This window comes from Eublepharis macularius, chromosome 4, assembly GCF_028583425.1.
Source record: "Eublepharis macularius isolate TG4126 chromosome 4, MPM_Emac_v1.0, whole genome shotgun sequence".
Lineage (NCBI taxonomy): Eukaryota > Metazoa > Chordata > Lepidosauria > Squamata > Eublepharidae > Eublepharis > Eublepharis macularius.
In genome coordinates, this window is record NC_072793.1 from 164,180,440 (window position 1) to 164,200,846 (window position 20,407).

Genomic DNA, 20,407 nt, shown 5'->3' on the forward strand with positions numbered 1-20,407 from the left:
TAAGGTGTTTAGTGGGTTTCAGGAGAGAAGGAGGTAGGGAAAGGTGAGCATGTGGAGGCTGCCAGGAGGAGGGAGATGTCAGGTTCTGGCAGTTAGACCCAAATAGTACTTCACATCAAACACTCCAGTGCCTGAGTTAAAGTTGCTTTATTCAGAATCTATCAGTTCAGTGCAAACTTGACTACAGTATTGGCAGAAGTGATGTGGGAATGAAGGGTCAGGTTAGTTATAGGAAAAGTTCCCGCCTTTTAGGATAGGGATGGTTAGGATTCTGGCATGAAGGAGCCAGGGAGGGAAGGGTGAGGAGGAGCCTGAGAAAGAGAGAATGAAGTCATTTTTAGCTCCCAGGCTTTGCCTGGCTTTCAAGGACGTTCTCCAGTCTGCTCCAGAAGTGAAAGCAGCCACCTGCCAGATAAGTGTAACAGCTACAAGCTTAGCTGCAGAAGGCATAACATAGAATCATATATCATCAGTACAAAAGGCAACATACACTTAGCGTATTCTCAGAGGATCAGCATCCCATACAAAATACCATCATGGCAGATATGGTGGCATGCATATCTGACTGTGTGTATGTGTGTGTTTGGTTGGTGAGGCGCAGGTGGTCACATGACACTTTTGGTCGATGGTAATTGGTTCTCCCTGAGCTGCAGGGTGAGCACCACTGGTGTGGATGGAACCTTAGTGCATCTCCATACCCAGTGAAGGATCTGGGGAGACCTGGAAACAGCATGAAGGGTGGTCAAAGAACTTGGAACTTCTCTATTTTTCTTTATTTAGTACATTTTTATCCCACCCTTCCTTGAAGGAACTAAAGGAAGTAAACTTTGTTCTGCTGACCTTCATTTTATCCCCACAACAACCCTCCGAAGTAGGTTAGGTTTGGAGTCTGACTGGCCCAAGGTCACTCTATGAGCCTCCATGGCAGAGTGGAAATTTGATCCTGAGCGTTCCAGATTCCCGTGTGACATCCTAACAATTACACCACACTGGATGTTACTGCCTCTTAGACTAGATTATGATACGTAAGTTGTTACTTTCCAGAGGGAAGATGGAACTCTGACAAATGGAGAAGGAAAAGCAGACACAATTTGAGTTAGTCCAGCTATGTGGGAGTCTGTGGAGGCCTTTAGAGAACTAGAAAAGGGCCTCTCGTGATAAAGAATGGATTAATTTGCCTGGTGTCACAAGCCACAGCAGCAGGGCCTGTGAGAGAGAGATGGCTACCTTAAAGGGAGAGACTGATGTAGCCATTGTTGAACACCCGAAAGAAGGGCAAAAGGGTCTCTCCATGGAAGGAAGCACCTGAGAACTCGTAGAGAAGGGTGTTCCTGTCACCATCAAAAAAGGCCACTCGTCCCTCATCGTAGTTCAGACACACACGGATCCTCTTGAGCTCCGCACTCAGAGACAGGGGAGTGCAAGGAGAGTTAGTGAGCCCAAAGTAGCTTTCTCCATACCTCCCCACAGCCCAGACCCCTTCCTCAGGTCTAAAGGAGATCAGGCCCTTCCTCCTCACAGACGTCCTAGCAACCCCCACAGACCATCCATCCTCACTTCCCACACTGAATTCCCAGAAATGGCAGCCTCTGACGAATCCCTCACATCCCAGCACTACTGAAGATAGGTTAAATCTCTCAGGATTCTTGGGCAGCTCTTGAGCTTTGCTTCCCCGTCTCACGCTTTTCAGATCCTCAGACAGGATGAGGTAGGGATTTGCTGTGCTTGGATCCAGAATCACATCCACTGCTAGAGAAAAAGGAGAAGATAGAACAGAAGCAGAGTCATAGAGGAGGACTCAGCCTCAGAGACAATTTTGGTCTATTCTGGACACTATCCCAGGCCAGCTCAAGTTACTTAAGCTATCCAAGTGTCCACATCCCTCAACATAAGGCTCCAAGGGAGGTTGCAGAGGAAATACCTCTGCTACCTACCTTAGATGGGTAGCCAATTGTTTTAGCACCCCAAACAGTCAGCTTTAGGGGTGACCCAGACCCACCATTATCAAAAAAGCAGCTTAGGGGAGGAGCTGAAAGGACTTGTGAGGGTCTTTCCGTTGGGAAAGCTGTCTTGAACAGTCATGTTTTAAAAGAAGTGAAACTCATCTAATTTCAGCTGCTAATTACAAACTCCCTCCATGAACGTCTGAAAAATTTCATGCATGCTTGTGAATTCTAAACGAGCAGGTAATGATTTGGTGTAATCATGAAAATGGCACCTGATGATAAAAATGACACATAGGGCACAGTGGCATAGGCTATGCCTTGTTGCCCAGGCAACATCCAGTCCTCCTTTTTCTTCCTCTGTAAATTTTGGGTGCCATGTCATCCTGGCCCCTGATTGGCTTCTGGAATTAAGTTACTCAGGAGGGTCATTTTTGCCAACAGGCATACTGAATGCCTCCTCTACTTTCTGCATAAAGGTTACATTTGCCTGAGGCACTCCCATCCCCTGGGAAGTTTCAACCAATTTATTGGCTTTGCATGGAATGGAGGGGGAACTGAGCCTTGTTTCTAAAAAAAGTCAATAAGGAAGAAGAGTTCCGCATCTAGACCAAGTAAAAGGTTAAAGTAATCCTCTTCTGAGCCTGTGCCAAGGCTGACTGCTTTAATGAGTGCCAACAGCACCCCCATAAAAGCAGGACATCAGTTTCATTGTCCATTAAACAGAGTAAAAGCTACACAGTAAAGCCGTAATGAAAAACAGCAATTACTCACAAAGAAAAATCATATCATGAGCCTGTTATTTATTAAGCATCACTATGATTCTTCAGTACCTTTGAATTTTTTCATATCAGCCTCCAGAGAGGAGTTTGGAAAAGCCATTGGATTTTGTACGGTATCCTTACCCCTGTTTGAAAGAAAAACCGTTAAACCCCTCCATCAATCCAGTCGAATCCAACCAAAAAGTAGAATGAATGGTGTACTATAATAGCAGATCTTTCATTTTTAGCTCGGAAAAGAAGATTTAAATATAAAAGGTTTGCAGCTCTTCTGAGGAAATGTGAAATAAAGTACAAATGGTTATTTCCAGAAGGTATTTGGTTTAGCTACAAAGATCAAGCTCACAAGATAACATCAGAAGATCAGCTAAGGGACTTTGTGTGTAAACACCAAGATTTCCAGCAAGAAGGAGAGGATTTTAAGCCTGAAGGGGGAGGGGAGGAGGGAACGAGCACAGTGACTGTAGCTGTTCAGAGAGAATTGCGACCGAGACCCAGAGGGGGGAAGAAGACCTAATCCTGATTGTAGTTTGTATTTTATAAGATCTACCAATCTTAACAGCATTTTACAAAGTTCTAATGTTAAATAATTGCAGTATGAAGGGAATGCATTACTTGTAGATGTAGTGTTTGTGTTGTTATGTGTTGTTTCTTCCCCTTCTCCCTGTCCCCATTTTTTCCCTTTTGTAGTACTAGTAATTAAAAAAAAAAGATCACAACACAGTGAAGATTCTAATTTTAGAAAGCCTGAAAAGAAGAACAAAGAGGAATGGAGGTGCTTTGTGAAGGAGGCTGTCCCTCACTGAATCTCCTGAGGGTCTAACCACAAGAGCCGTGTGATGTGAGTCGGGTGGGGGTATGGTTGTCAGGCATGGCCTGGCAAACAACAAGAGATAGGAGGAGAGGACATGAGAGGGCTGCCATTGGTGACGTGATTTCCAGTGGAAACCCAGAAGTGGTGTCAGTCCTTTCTAAGAATCACCAGTAAAGCCATAGTCTCTAGTGATTCTAGAAAGGACTGATGTCACGTTCGCGTTTTCCCTGGAAGTGCCATCACACCATCTGGCTGGAAGCCTTTTGTTGTTGTTTATTTTTCTTCCATTGCTGCTCTGAGCAGTGGGGGGAATCATGGGATCTGGAGACAGGGGATGACCCACCCCCACTAGGGGCTTGGCAGCCATAGATGAGTCCCTTGATGTTAAGTTGTCCTGAAGGGCATTATATACATCGAATGTTGTTGTTGTTGTTACTACTATTACTTGCAGACAGATGTATGATCAGGGGACTCACCTTTAAAAATCCCCTTGGCAATGACCTTCTTGAGAGAGAATGTTCCTATTTCTGGTGAATCACTGGAGTTGCATTTCTTTATGTTTCAGAGCAAAATATTTGTGCGGGAACAGCGGAAGGGCTGGTGCTTCAATTACATCCTAAATCAGAAAAATTGCCACAACACAGGTCTTAAAAAAATTAGGAGGACAATTTGGAAAAGAGTGGAATGCAATCGTTATGCTGTGGCATGTTCTGAATACTCTATAATGGAATAACAAATAACGTTAATTCCAAATAAAATCATCAGCATGAAACAAGATGTATTTCGAATCTCCTGAGCAGTTATTCAAAATAACAGGAGCCAAGTCAATTTCTGAACTTAACAAAAAGGACTGCCACAAAACTTAGTAACAGAAACAGAAGGCTTATGAAGTTTGCTTATGGGAAATAGAATAGGTTGGCTCCAGAGACAGGAAAGACATATTGGGGAGTTTCGAATAGTAAGATAGTCTGATTTATTTTTTCCAGCAACTTTGAAGTGCTATTTTGTAGTGGTGAGCTTCAATCTTACTTTTTATTCCACAAAGAACCATCAGCTTGAATAGATTTTTAAGCACCTCTGAGAGAGTCCTTTTTGTGGAGGGGAACTATTGCAAAGTAAACAAAGGTAACATGTAACAGGACAAGAGGAGTGATAGCAGAGGGGAGGGATCAGTGCTCAGGAAAGGATCCTTGGAGTGAAGATGGGGGAGGTGATGTTACAGGTATGAAAGAGCCTCTCTAGTTCCATCTTTGAAATGCTGGGAATGTCTGGAGTCCTACAGTCTCTCCAGTGGACACTGAAAGGTCAAGTTCTTTGCATGCTTTCCAGACCCTTCCCAGAATCACGAAGGGAAATGAGTGAGATCTACTTACCTCTCCCTGGTGCTTCTAATATTCTGGATGGGAAAAAAAAGATAGAAGAGGGAATTCAGAGGTTAAAAACTGTGACAAATGTTGAAACTGGGAAAAACGAAAAGATATGCAATACTTACATTTACTATCAAACCTAAACATTTGCTGGTTTAACACCACGAAACAGAGATTTCCTCTGAAGATGCCAGCCGCAGCTGCTGGCGAAATGTCAGGAACTACAATGCCAAGACCACGGCAATACAGCCCGGAAAACCCACAACAACCATCGTTCTCCGGCCGTGAAAGCCTCCGACAATACATAGAAGGCAGTCTGTTTATCTCAACCAATGAAACACAGGGCAAAGCAAACATTCCTCTAGAAGGTGAAGTGGAAGATTTATGAGGCCCTAAACTGCTGGTTGTCTTGGAGATCTGCACAGGGGCTTGTTTTGATTTGGGGTGTGGTTCCTAAATAGTGTTTTTATTAAGCTACAAAGACTTTTCAGAGGCAAATCTGCAGGGTGTATTAGAATGGTTTGATTTGGGAAAACAGCAGAGAAAAGGGTTCCCCATTTGAACACTACAGCCCTGCTCTGAAACCTGCAATTTCTGTACAAGGCATCAATTTTCAAGCAGTGTTCTGGGTTTGTGACTAGTAGTGTCTGTTCCACAGACCCCATGGATAGTAGTGCTCCCCTGGCCGGATTCTTAAGGAAGCACTCTGGAAGTCCAATGAGCAGGTTCAATTAGTTTTATTTGAAGAAAAGGAAGAAAATAGATACAGAGTGTTTCAAAACCCCTCAGTCCCAAGCGTTTTTCAGGACTCTCCAGGCCCGTGTATCAACTTTTATCACCTTGGTTCATTAGCCAAAAATTATACATTCAGTGAATAATTGGTTTGACAGGTAAAACATACACATGACTTAGCAAGCGTCTGTTGGCTGGTCACTCTTTGAGGAGCCGTCCATCCTTTAATTATCATTAGAAACAGTTGTTTACCAGCTCGAGGAACAAATAATTCTTCCCTTAGCACCATTGCAACAATAAGATCAGTCTTGTCAGGGATGTGCCCCATATTCAAAGCTAATTGCTCAGCCATTCTTATGTTTTAACATACGAACAGCCATTGTAAATCTGTCCCATTCACTGACACAGGTTCCTGTAGGAGGAAATCTCCCATGCATTCTTTGCAACAAGTGTTTTGATCTGGCAACGTTTGCACCTCCAAGCAAACTCGTGTGTGACAAGTGATGGCTCATTTATCTTTTTCTGAGGAGCCATTACAGGGCTAGTCTAGGGGCAACGAATGAATTCTTTCTACTACTCCCTTCAGTGAAGCAGGCAATTTGTGCTTAACATTTCAGGCTTCAAGAAACACTGTCAGGAAAGTTAGGTCAAGAAACAGGAATCAAATGTGGTTCATACTTATTTTATACTATAAGTTACCTATATTCTACATTGTATAAATGTCTCTCAGGTATGCTGAGGGCTTCTGCTTACTACTAAAATTGGGACAATTTTATGCGTGTCCAGCACTTCCAAAAGTCTCTTGAAAAGATATTAAGCAGCTCCAAGAAACATAAAGTCGGCCCTCCCCTCTACTTGAGGCATGTTGTGGGTCCTCACTAGACAGACATGAGCAAAACTTGGGAAGGTCTGTTATCACCTCTTGCTACTTTTGTGAATGGGCTCTATATTTCTCTAGATTGCAATTTTACATCATCACACTTCACCCTGCAGTTCTTCCTTTTCACGGCTCTTTGACCTGGCTGTTTGCAACGTTATATGTTAATTATTTCCGGGGTGTGGCATGGCTATGCACCTGAAACTCATTCTCTTTGTGTGTTTGTCTGTGTGTGTGTGTTATATAGCCTACTCACACACACCCCTTCCTTGCATTTGGTGAAATAGTCCATGAAAGCTTGTGCATTCATAAAAAAAGAGACAGTGAAATCCTGGGCAGAGTTTAAGCCCACTGAAATCACAAGTGTCAGACACTTAATTTTTTTTTAAACCCTTCAGAACAGGACTTCAAGGTTAAAGTATAGGCAGTGGGGGTCTCAGAGCTCAAAGGCCCTTTAGATTTTTGGGGGAGGAGGAAACCCCCAATGGGCTGCTAATCATTGTCCCTATTTTTCTTCTTTGCTTTCTCTCTAAACACGATAGCCCAGTGTGAAATCCTTGTGCTGCTTTTATGGCTTTGCAAACTTCTCCATGGGTCCCCAGCTGCAAGAGGAGAGTGACACCTTTACTGCTTTATTGTGATGGATTGCAACACTCTCTTCTGAAAAGGGATTCAGAGGTTAAGAGCCAGATTCAGGTCCAGCACCACCTTTAAAGACAAACTAGATTTCTTGGGTATGAGCTCTCGAGTCGGGAGTCAAAACTCTGTTCTTCAGATACATTTAGAAGTATTTTCATATGTATCCAGCCAGAAGGTAGGAGGGGCATTTAAATGCTTCATTGTCTGCACTGGTTGTAATAATACTGTAATTAGCTTGACAGTGCAGGGGTGAGAAAAACAGAAAATCAGCATCTGTAGTGCGAGAAGAATTCAATGTCCTTATTAACCCCAGGGAGGCCTTGGGGTTAACAGAGTCACTGGAAGAAATGGTTGCTATTATGTTTAATTGTTTTATTACTTCTCACTTTTATAGCCCATGGGCTGCAGCAACTTGCTATTTTTCTTTGCTTGCCAGAACAACCATCATATGGTGGCATGAAAAGGTTTTAAAGCCTGACCCGAATATTTGGGGGGGGGGCATTTTTTATTTTCTAGCATCTGGCCTGATGAAGAGTTCTGAGGAACTTGCACACTGTTAGGTATCATTCAGTTGTTCCTAATAAAAGGTATTACTTGACTTGGGAAAGCCCAGTGCAAGCAGTGAAGCACCTACTAAACGTAGATAATTGTTCTTCACGGGGGTGGGGGGGGGATTGTTGTGTCTGATCCAGCCTGACAGTAGTTGCAGTTGACCAAGGCCTGATTAATCACTAGGCTAGACCTTTAGGCCTTTTTCATCATTCAGCTCAACCAGGAAGACCACTTCATGACCTTGGAGGAGTTGTTGCACTGTTATGTATCACTGGGTTGGTCCTAATAAAAAATATTATATGGCCCGTGGCGCAGAGTAGTAAGCTGTAGTACTGCAGCCCAAGCTCTGCTCAGTCACGACCTGAGTTTGATCCCGGTGGAAGCCGGGTTCAGGTAGCCGGCTCAAGGGTGACTTAGCCTTCCATCCTTCCGAGGTTGGTAAAATGAGTACCCAGTTTCCTGGGGGTAAAGTGTAGATGACTGGGGAAGGCAATGGCAAACCACCCCGTAAAAAGTCTGCCAAAAAAACACCATGATGCGACGTCCCCCCATGGGTCAGTAATGACTTGGTGCTTGCACAGAGGACTACCTTTACCTTTTTAAACCTTGAACTAGTCACTCTCAGTCTATTCTACTTCACAAGGTGAGGATGGTGGAAAAGGAAATGCATGTGCAGAGCCCCTTGAAATAATATAATAAAACCTTTTAAAAATATGGGAGGCAGGCTCCGTGAGGCACGTTGAAGTATAATGTACAAAAATGCCCGTTGTAGTCTATTTTTCAAGGCTTAATATCAAGGATGGCTCTGAGGCAGAATTCTTTAGGCCTTAACAATTTAGTTAGGTCTCAGGGTCTGGATACAGTGGATTCTCCTTTACGTGCTGCCAGTTCTAGAAATGAAAATTTTTTTGTTTGAAGTAATGAGTGTATTGGATTTATATTTGAAGATTTCTCTTTGTTACTTTTTTTTACTTTTAGATAAATTGTGTGTGACATTATTTTTTTTGCAGTATATACTGTTTGCCTTAGGCTTGCCAGTCCCCTTACCCTCCAAGTGGGGGGGAGGAACCTGGCACTTACTTTTCTTGGCATATGCATGCTCCCAAGGGTGTGCATGTGTGTCATGATGACATCACTTCTGGGAAGTGACATCATTGTGCAGGGTCTGCTGTGGAGTGCGTGAGCACTTTTGGGCCCTGCGTGATGTCAGCACTCCCACCAGGGGACCTGGGATCACTCCAACTAGATTTTCCAGAGAATACACTCTCAAGCTTCCTTCGTCAGATGCAAGTAGGAATGGAGATCTCTGAGCCCTTATATCCCAGTTAGAAGGTGGGAGGAATGTTGCAAAGAAAAGAGTCAGGATGTAAAGGGACAATACAAAATGTAATCAGCTTGCTTAGAGCAGGGGAGGAAAAGCAGAAAACTAGCATCTGTAGTGAGACAGGAATGCTACATCCCTGTAGCATTCTAAGGGGTTTGTTGTTGTGAATTTGTGAATGAACTCAAGTTCAGCAATCTCACATTGTAATGTAATGTAATTTTTCCATGGGTCCTAAATCATATGCACAGAGGTAGGGGAGTAAACACTACTGTTGTAGGGCAGGCAGGGTGGCAGAAGTATTAACTCAAGGGCATCAAATTGCAGCACTTTAGTGCAATCCAGGTTACTCGTTTTCTTTACCCAACCTAATGTAGTTTACAAAATCAAGCAGCTGCTTCTGGTTAAAGATGGGAAAGGGTGTGTGAATATCTGAGAGAGTATAGTCCATTTAATTACTGCTTCTGTGTTTAAAAAAGACTGAAAAAGCAAGGAAGTGTTTGCTCACATGTAGTGTGGGAGAATAATGTACATGAGCATTGCCCATTTCCTTAGCAAGAAAGACAGCAGGGAGACGACAGCTTTAGCAACACATCTAGAGCAAGCCTCTCTCTTCCCTTCAATCAAGTCCTTTCAACTCCCTATTATACTGAGAGAGTTATGAATGTTTTTAGACCCACAAGGAATGAGGAGGGGGAAGGACATTGGCCCTTTAGGGAAAGCTTTGGAGAACATGTGCCACACTACACTGTTTGCCTGGGTCTCCCAGTCTGATGCTCTAACCACTACATCATGCTGGCTCTCTAGAATATTAGTAGAAAGAGATACATACGCATCATGCACCGAGATATCAGATGAATCTGAAGTCGCCCAAAGCTCTTCTCACGACCTGAGTTCGATCCTAGTGGAAGCTGGGTTCAGGTAGCCGGCTCAAGGTTGATTCAGCCTTCCATCCTTCTGAGGTTGGTAAAACGAGTACCCAGTTTTCTGGGGGTAAAGTGTAGATGACTGGGGAAGGCAATGGCAAACCACCCTGTAAAAAGTCTGCCAAGAAAACGTCGTGATGCGACATCCCCCATGGGCCAGCAATGACTTAGTGCTTGCACAGGGGACTTTTACTTAGCCGTTTTCTCTCTCAATAATGAAAAATAAAGTCAAAATGAAAACTAAAACACATTTTTGAAGGGACACATTGTGAAAATTGGTATCTTTTAAGAGTGGGTTGGATGGGAATAAAGATGGGGGGGGGGGCTGTCAATTTTTGCCCTGGGCCCCAGAATCACCAAGACTGCATCTGCATTTGGAATATAAATTGACCCAATAAAGAGTATGCCTCACTTTGCTGTATGATTTTGTTCTGAGATCAGCATTACTTTCAAAATTCTTAAATATCCATCCCAAGGTTTTTTCTTCAGTGTGGCTTTTTCTTTAGTGTGGCATTCACACATTAAAATTGCCTGAATCAGAACTCACCACTTAGGACATGTGAAGGAGAGATCATTCTGGGAGGCTTATGGGGGAAATTACAGAAAGTGGGAGAAGAGGGAAGACTTTGAGCAGAGTGGTGCACGCGAGGGAGGGGTGGGAGCAGGAAGGAAGCCTCATCCACCAAACAACAGAGCCGCAGTTGTGAATAACTCCAGACTTTATTGAACAGCAGCAGAGAAATCCTAACGGGATCTGATGACAGCAGTTGCAAACTCTATCCATTGTGGCCCCTGTACCTTTGTGAGCTACTCAAGGAAGCCAAAGGGGAGATGGGGCAGCCCTTCCTATCAGAGCATGTCTACGAAAGGAGTGGACTGGCCAGATAGATGGCTGCCTGAGTTGGGATGCTGCAGGAGCTGAGCTAGAATCAGTAAGATGCCCGCCCCGAGACAGAGATGCAGGGTCCACAGTGGTCACACATCCAGTCCAATGTTATCATCCCAGGTCTCCATCCTGTTGAATCACCACCTAGACAGGCACCAAACAAAGACATGTGCAATGATGATAAAGAGCACTGTGGCCATTACTGCCAAAGCCATGGGGAGGGGCTTTGCTTCGAAGTCCCTCCACTCCACTCCACCCCACCGTGCAGGCCATAGGGAACAGGATATGAAAATAGCAGCCCTGTTTGCAGCTCTGAAAGGAACCCATCGGGACACACACAAGCTTCTGCTACAGAGGGAAGCGCAGTGGATTCATGCACTAGGCACTTTAAAACCACGTGGCTTAAACAATGTATTGTCTTTGAGTTGTTTTTTGTGAATGGCAGTCTGCACACTTTAAACAACGAGGTCCCTTTAAATGTATATTATTGGTTATTTGAGAAACTGTTAAGATCATGGGTGTTATAAACAGAGACGCCATGTAAGGAACTAGTGCCGTCTCCAGATTCTGTGAATTACATGCATACTATGTGGGTGAGTTGTTTGGAAGAATGTGGACACGCTTTTGAATTGTATAAATTTTATTGAGGTTATAGGATGTATTTTGTATTTATAGTAATTACTACAGTGGACGACATCCATGCCCCTGAGGAAGTCCTTCGGGACGAAATCTGCATCATCTAATAGTTGTCCCCCATTAGGGCTTGGAAAGTATTAAACACCGTCCGCTGTTTATCTGAATACCTGCAAGAAAGAAATGAAATATATAAGACATTTTGAAATAATATTATGAACAAAGACTTACCTGTTGGATTATTCCTTCCCGGATTTGTTGTCGTGATACCTTGATATGCTTTAGGGGTATAGTGCTGTATATGAACTGTAATATGAATTGTTATTGTTGATAATACTGTATATTGGCAGGAATATGCACATTAGGAGTGTTGCATTTAGCACTTTAATATTCTGTAACTTTAACACTCAGTCACTTTAAAATACATTGTGTATACGCATCTCTCGTTATCCTCCTGGAGGGATTTTCCTTCATGCGCTTGCTTAGACTTTAACCAGGAGTGCCTTTGTTTTGTATAGCCGTTCTAATGACATATACCAGATGCACTTTGAATGTACCTGGTGCCACTGCCTAGGTCTCTGAATCTTCCACCTGGGGGGAAGGGGCAGCTTGGCAATGGTTGTGCTAACAGCCTGGTACAGGGCCTCATCCCTGCCACAATTCCTGCCAGGCACCCCCGCCTTCCCTTCAGCACCAGAGGCAGCACTTGCAAGCCCCACTGCACGACATGGTGCATACTGCTGAGTGGACCTGCCTTGGGTTGCCCCCATATACGCACACCACTAGGCTTGGCCGTGGGAGCCTGTATTGTTGAGGTAGTGTGTGCAAGGGGGAAGAGGGAGGTGGGTGTATGCTCCTAGGCTGAGGCTGCTGGATCCTTGCCCCTATTCACCTGGGAGTGAATCCTCGCTTCTTGGTTTTAAGCCGCACAGGGTAATGCACTGCCTGTAGAGGTACCTTTGTTGGTTCTGCAATGAAACAAGACATGTTAGACACACAGCAAGTGCATTTCCTCTCTTCCCTTGGGAATGTGCTAAGTGCCCCCTCTATGCATTTCCCACCACTGAAGTGCAAGGTTGTGCACTCTAAGTGTGTATGTCAGAGACCTTGGAGACGTTTTGCAAAGCAAAAAGAAAAACAAAGCAAAGAAACAAAAAACAATGGTGGCAAATCTATACATAGGCTTCTATCTAAAAGTAAGTCCATATGCAGCTGTCCTCTATAGGAATTCCATTAAAATGTTAGTAAGTTTATAAAGTGCTCTATCCAATGAATTACAGGAAGTGGAGTTTTGTAGTATATGTTTTAGCAACTGTAAGAGCACAGGCAGTCCATCTGGATTACCATTGGTTATGTTTCATGACACAGGCAAATAGTTTAAAAGTACATAAACATCCTCAAAAATAAATGTGTATTCTAAGACATAATTAAAACCAATAGTGACTTTCTCTCAAAAGGACTGAATAACTGGACATGTCCACAGCATATACTTAAAAAGACACATCTTGTAAATTACAATGCCAACAACTTGTCATTGTACTTAATCCTTGCTAAAAAGACATTGTAGGGTCCAATATACCCTAAACCTAATTTTTTGATGAATAAGCTGCAGCTTAAGATCCACAGAAGCAGCAAGTATAAGGCTTAAAGCCTTATCCCATCACTTTGGCAGAATTGGACAATGTAGCTCACTATTTCATTCATCTTTAAGATTCTGTGTATCATATTTAATAACCGGCATCAATTATTTCGCACATCCTATGTTATGAGCTATGGGGCATCCTGGCTGGGTTTTACATAGTGTGTAGGGGGCAGTGCTGTGATTGGCTGTGGCCATCATCAGAATTCTGTGCTATGCCAAAGCTGGTGGGCAGGGCGGTTAGAACAACCTGCGAGGGGGTGCTATATACTCTGAGTGTGAAAAGCCTTGCTTTATGAAGCATTGTACTCATTCTGAAAGAGAACATTTATTTTTCTTATTATATGCTGAGGCTCAAAAGTAGCTTACACAGTGTAAGCCAATATGACCAATGTCTCTGATATTCAATACACTACAATTGAAAAAAGTCCTCAGGAAAAAACACCCCCACTCCCCAATTTTTCAATCTTTCTTGGGACTGCACATCTCTACACTAGGGACAATACATGGCTGATCATCAGAAAGAGCTGATACATTCTGCCCCACTTGGGAGCTGCCCAGGTCAGGAAAACATGAAATTGTGCCTTTTACGGAGTTCCCTCATTGATCTGTTAAAGTCTGCATTTTTTCTTTCACAGGAAGCAGCACTCCAGGGTTTTAGGCAGAGGTCTTTCACATCAGTTGCTACCTGATCCTTTTAGCTGGAGATGCCAGGGATTTAACCGGGGACCTACTGCATACAATATAATGCATGTGCTCTTCCACCGAATCATGGCCCCACCCTGTTCTCCCCTCTTCCCAGGTTGTCCATTGTTGGAAACACAGTGCTAGAATGGAGTAGTTGAACTACCTCTTCTCACAAGTCCACCTCCCTCAGTCCCTAAAATGTACCTTTCTGCAGCTGAAGGTGATGTGCCAGGGCGTCTGGGAAAGAGAAGAGAAATTGCGCAGCCACATTATCACTCTTACATCAGTTTATACAACACAGTGATACACAAAACTGTAGTTTCTTGTTGTTCAGGCCTAGGGATTGAAAGTGCAATCCAGAACTATTAAAGTCAAAAGGCACTCTGACAGTGACTCAATGGGATATAGATCAGTCATTAATCTGGAGTGTGCTTAGAAGAGCAAAGGAGACTGTAGAATGTCTATAGACTCAACTATGATACACTCAAAGCAAAACAGAGTTTATTATTGACAATAGCCCCAGGAACAATTTTGATCCAGTTTGGACACCGTGCAGAGTCAACTCAAGTTAACTGAGCCACCCCCAAGCAACCTCCTCCCACCATAGCAGGTTCCAAAGTGGGTCACACAGGAAACACCTCTGCAGCCCATCTCAGATGGGTCCTGGGTAGGGGGCTACTGCTCGTTGAGCACCCCAAACAATCACTTCAGTGGTCCCTGGCCCTGCCTTTATCATATAGCGAAGTCAGCACTGGGCTTGGAGGCTGAAGGGGAACTTGGAGATGTTCCACCAAGTGGAAGACACCCTAAAGAGTCAAGTTTCGTAAGGGGTGATCCCCTCCCTATCTTTTCAAATTATATTTCAAATTATAATTACAGACTTCCTCTCTGAATGTCTGAAAACCTCTGTGCATCCTTGGGGCACACAATTATTTTGTGCATGTACATAATCTGATGATAATAATGACATTTGGAAAACGCTACGGATGGCTGGGCAGGCAACATTTTTTGCCTAGTGTTCCCTTTTCTTTCTCTGTACATTGCATGTCATAACATCCTGGCCGCAATTGGCTTCTGGAATTTAATGTTCAGAAGGATTGTTTCTGCAAAGAGTTGTACTAGTAGTCTTAAAATAAACATCCCCCCTCCACTTCCTTGAATAAAGTTCACATTTACATGAGACACTGTGTGCTCAAAAGTTCATACACTTTTCCTGGACTTCCATGATTATTGTTGGTTGCTGAAGCACAGAGGGAACAAAGTCAGCTTTGAGAAAAGAAGGAAACTTCCAAGTAAATAGTTAAATAGACCAAATAAATAGTTCAAGTAATCAAGTTCTGAGCATGAGCAAATAGTTGTCTTGAATGCCAATTGGGCAGGTGCAAAAATGGGACAGAAGTTTCATTGTAAATTATGAACATAGTAAAAACTTCAGATTAAAGCCCCAGATAGTTAAAAAAGAGCATTACTAGCAATAAAAATCCATATTATGAGCCTGTAATCTGCAAATAATCATTAACATTTTTAGTCACAGCCTCCAGTACCTTTTAATTGTTCCAGGTCATTCTCCAGAGAGCAGTTTATGTTAGTGAAGCTCTGGATCCTCCTAGTCAGCTCTGAACTGAAAGTGACTGGACTCTCAAACTCTTCTTTCTCCTCATACCTGGTGGAAGGAAATGCTGTTAACCTCCCTGACATCCAATCCACAATTTTTGTGAGCAAAAGTAAACATGCACTTTTTAAAAAGAGTTGGGACCTGGTTCCTCACAGTCACACAGCAGCTGTTGGGGGGGATGGCTATTTAAAAATAAAGCAGAGCCTGTTTGGGCGTGGAATGTCAAAAATAATACTGGGAGGGAGTTATTTTCCTGCCTTTGCTGTTCCACATGCACCGAATACTCCTGCTTAGTACAGTCAGAAGCGATTCTCAGCTCTTTGTATATTGCTTGAGTGTACTGCCAGGAACTGTTGCAAACTAGACTCATGGTGGTTATTTTATCAGCTAGTTGCAAGTTTCTTTCCATTAAAAAATTCTTTGACTCCCTCCAGTAGGCATTAGGAAGCAGACGCAGTCCATCCGATCCTCACGAGAGCAGTGATCCTTGCGGAGTGAGAATCAGGAGTGATCTCATCTTTGAAATACTGGAGGATCTTGAGTCCTATGGCCTGTGTTCTGGAGCATGCAGGACTGTACTCCTTACAAAGTACCTAGATCTTTCCAAGCATCATGAAGGGAATGAGTGGGATCTGCTTACCTCTGCAAGGTGCTTTTGACATCCTGGAGGGAAAAGAGAAAAAGAAGGGGGAACTCAGTGCCTGCCACAGGGCACACTTAGAAAATCCTTCAGGCCTTCTATCTGTATCTGCCTGCCACACTTCCCTCAGGAACCGGGGATGTTGTCATAAAGCATGTCCCTATTTTCACTAGCAAAGGACATGACTATGCTCATTTATTTGTGGAAATATGAGAGAAAAAGACTTCATGGAATTATGAAATATATACATTAGCCATGACAAAGAAAAAAACACACCCTGAAAAAAGGCAGTGAAAGATCTACTCGACTCTGAGCTCCTCCATGCCATGAAAACCTTCCGCTGCCCATTTCTACACATTAAGCCTCTACTAACGGGACCAGGCGCTTTCTTCCAGGCGCGCTGGCAACCCTACTCCAGCCTCCATCCTGAAGAGATGGCCTGTTTCTGCCGCACTCTCACCTGCAGGAGTTCACTGGCTGGCAGCTGAATCTTCTCCTCCATCTCCTGAATGAGATTTTCAAGAGAAGAGAGTTCCTTGCTGAGTCTGGCCAGGTGCTCGTCCCTTTCTCTTGCAATCTCTTTGTCCACCTCTTCCATCTGGGCCAGCAGAAGTTTCTCTTGTTCTTCTAGAAACTCATTAAGTTTTCTGAGCTCAGCCATTGCCTTTTGCCTCTCAGATTTTGTTTGCTCCTGCAAAAAATGGATAAAAAGGGGATTGGGGGGGGGGGGGAGAACCACACAGACCGAGGTCAGGAATTAAGTCAGCCTCGTTGGCTTCCAGGGGATGAGATTCCACTTCTGACTTTCACAGAGAATATCTCAACATGCTGTTGGGCTAGGATGCTTTTGGTTTAAAGTTCACACAGTTACTGGTTTGAGTTTCTGTTAATTTCCCTGTTATAATAATACTTACCAGCAAGGCTAGGCTTTCCTCCTCTAAATTTACTTTATGTGCTAAAATGTCAGTTCTCTCCTGCCTCAGCACCTCAAGGAGGTCACAAAATTTATCCTGCAGCAAAAACAAAAATTCAGTTTTGATTACTTTGTAAACTTTTACTGCCAAGAGAGAAGAACACTTTACTGATGGAAGAAATTTGCACACACCCCCCCCCATGTTTTCCCAACTGAGGGTGAAAAAGTACAAGGTCTTTTAGGTTTTTTTGCACAGGTGATTTTCGCTGCTTTTGGCCCCATACCTTTTTGAGTTTTCTTCCAAATTTTGGGCACTTAACTCCCCGTTCAGATTTCAATGCAATGTTTCAAAGGTTTTCTTCAAATATTCTGCCTTTGGAGAATAAGTGCAGGCAGAAAACTAGAAGAAAACCCTTGAAATGCTGCATTGAAATCTGAAGGGGGAGTTAAGCATATGGAATTCAGAAGAAAATCCGAAGAGGTATGGGGCCAAAAGAGGCAAAAATTGCCCATGCAAAAAAGGCCTTATCAAGAGGGAAAGTGGGCAATGCCAGGCCTGGCCATCCTGCCCTCCCCCCCGTCGCAATCAGGGTGATGGGGAGGGGGCAATGCCTGGCCCGGCTGTCCTGCCATCCCCCTGCTCAATGAGGCAGGGCAGAGACAGCAATGCCTGGCCAACCTGCCCTGCCCTTTCTAGAGCCTGTTGTATTGTTTCCCTACAACAGGCTTTGTTACTAGCCACTGAATATTGAAGAATTGCATTCAAATATCATGAGGAAACATGCCACATTTTTGCACCACTGATGCACTGCAGGGTACTGGACTCATGATTTTTAGGATGAAGTCAGCGGACACGGAATTGATGTGATATGATAGTGGATTGGGGAATCTATGTTCAAAAGAAATCAAGGATCCATGAGAATTTAAGGGGATGTGTCTCTTTTTATCCTATAGAGCAGAGGTGGCCAAACTTGCTTAATGTAAGAGCCACATAGAATAAATGCCAGATGTTTGAAAGCCACAAGACATGATGCATTGAAGTGAAATCAGATGAGGTGGGTTTGGGGGAGTGTCCTGTAAGTGACATCACAGGAAGGGGTGGAGTTTGGATGCAGTATGCTGGAAGTGACGTCATCGGAAGGGTGGAGTGGAATGGGTGGAGATGTCACATCACCTGACCTTTGACTTGGAAGTGAAATATGAAAGACATGGAAAGAAAGAAGGAAAAGAGGAAAGGGAGGGGAAGACATGGAAAGAAAAGAGGAAAGTGAGTGAGGGAAATAAAGTAGACTAAAATAAAATGTATGGCCACAGTGATACTCAGAGACCTCCGGGAGCCACACAATATGTCTATAAGAGCCACAGTTTGGCCACCCCTGCTATAGAGATTACTGCTCTTTTCTGTTTCTCTTACAGTTCTTTTAGCAAGTGCTTCTAGGATAGCATAGGATATTAGCTACTTACACCATTGTAAAGCTCCAGAGTTGCAAAGCTCTTAGGAGGACCACATATTTGGCCTTTCAGACTCTTTTACAGGAGCAATTTACAGATAACCTTCCAAAACCCGCTCTTCCTCACCAAAGCAGAGTTATTTACTACCTACCTTATACTCTTGGCGAGCCTCTTCCACAGGGGTTACATCATGATTTCTGTGCTCTTTGGATCGGTCACAGACCACGCAGATGAGGCCTTGGTCATCTTTGCAGAAGAGCTTCAGGGGCTCCTCGTGTTTCTCGCAGGTTCTCCCTTTTCCTTCCACCGCCTTTGCCTCCACCCTTCTCTCCTGAAGACGGAGTTTCTTGACAATTTCTACGACGTTTGCCAGCTGCCGATTTGGCTTGGGATTCCTTTGCTGAACGATTCCTCTGCATTGGGGGCAGAAAGCCTCTGCCCCCGACTCCCCCCAGCTCAAAGTCAGGCAGGCTTGGCAGAAATTGTGCCCGCACTCGGCGATGGTCACCGGATCTGTGAAATAATCCAGGCAGACGGAGCAAGTCAGTTCTTCACAGAGCTCTTGGGCAGCACCCGCAGCTGCCATGATTTCCAATGAAAGAAAAGGCGCGCGGTTAAGTTTCGTTTCCTCCTCCCTTCCCCCAAAACAACTAGCGGGATCACGGCTTTAAAGCAACACTATGGGGCGATGTAAAAGGTGGAACAGAATTTGCCGGAACGGGCATTATTATGGCAAAAGACAGTGGGATGTGTTAAAGACACACCAGAATGCTATTTTAGAATTGAAAAAAATTAAATAGCACACTTTTATTACCTCTGTCCCAGTCAAAATGAATGTGGGAGCCCACAGAATGGATCAGAATGGGAATTAAATCAATATTACTACTACAAAGCACTGTGGGATGTACAAGATTGGGGTCCAGTAGCACCTTCTTCTTTAAGGTGCTACTAGACCAGAATTTTGCTCTTCAATTGCAGATCAACATGGCTACCCACCTGAAACTGTGGGGTGTGTTAAGGATATTTGAAAGCGTGGCAGAATAGCCCCACTGACCCATGAGCAGTGCCCCTCTTTGCCCTCTGGGGTGTCTGGCATTCACCAGTGGCAGTCCAAGCCTCTGCCTGGCGTGTGCCACCTAGCGGGTGTCTTCCCACACTCAGAGGGGTTTTTGCTCCTCTCTTCTGCCCACTGCCACCACTTGGCCTATGTGGGAATTGTCTATGGAGAAGGCCAAGAAACTCCACACTACCCTAGGCAGGAAGGCTTGCCACTCTGAGCCCTGCCTTATGCCCAGTGTCCTGCCCTCGTGCACCACTTGAGGATCAGCCAATTGCCAACAGACCACCCTCTTCCTGTGGCACCTGTTTTAGATAGTGTGGATGAGCAGTGGGAGTCTTTGTGGTATGGAAAACAGCCAGCGTTTAAGAATCAAAAATCATTTATTAAAGAAAAGGAAAGAATGTTCACACTCAGTGTTCTAAGCACAGCGCCAAAGCAAACGAGGGAACTTAAAAAGAAAAGCGTAAAACTGCAGTTCCTCTGCTATTTTGCCGTACATGCCTAGATCTTTTGTTTAGGAAAGCTCTCTGTCTTAGAAAGTTCCAGCTTATTGGAGAGTTTTCATACCTTTCATGGTTCAGGCCTCCAGCCTCCACATGGTCAATGGCTGCCACCTGCAAGGGGCCAGCTCTCCACTCCTTCAACTTCCAGCTTCCCCTCTCCCAGTGCCAGGTTTTATTCTCTTCCTTTGCATACTCTTTAGGCAGGTCAGCAGTGCAGTTCAGAGAGGTTTTTTCTAGAGGTTCCAGGAAGAAACTTTTCTGGTATTTTAGTCCTCCAAGTCTTTGCCCCCAACCACCCACACACTTGGACAGGTAAGCTTCTAGCAGAAAGCCTTGTGGCCACATCTGTATAACTAAAGCCCAAGGCTGGGTGTAGCTTGGAAAGCATCTGGCTTTCTCTTCCTCTTCCTATCTGTTCTCAACTAAAAC

At 44.1% G+C, this 20,407-nt stretch overlaps 1 protein-coding gene across 2 annotated transcripts; it reads right to left on the reverse strand.

Annotated features, from left to right (window-relative positions):
* Positions 1-131: 131 nt before the first annotated feature.
* Positions 132-19,014, reverse strand: LOC129327348 (E3 ubiquitin-protein ligase TRIM7-like). Of its 2 annotated transcripts, XM_054975912.1 has the most exons (8): positions 18,567-19,014; positions 16,965-17,060; positions 16,511-16,741; positions 16,051-16,073; positions 15,340-15,458; positions 14,000-14,032; positions 12,362-12,437; positions 11,465-11,639 (listed from the first exon to the last, which is right to left on the reverse strand). In XM_054975912.1, the coding sequence occupies exons 1-8, from the start codon at positions 18,999-19,001 to the stop codon at positions 11,576-11,578; spliced, it is 1,077 nt and encodes a 358-aa protein (XP_054831887.1). In that variant the 5' UTR covers positions 19,002-19,014; the 3' UTR covers positions 11,465-11,575. The 2 variants fall into 2 exon arrangements, with proteins under 2 accessions (XP_054831888.1, XP_054831887.1); XM_054975913.1 differs by lacking the exons at positions 11,465-11,639; positions 12,362-12,437 and adding an exon at positions 132-1,746.
* Between the last annotated feature and the right edge of the window lie 1,393 nt (positions 19,015-20,407).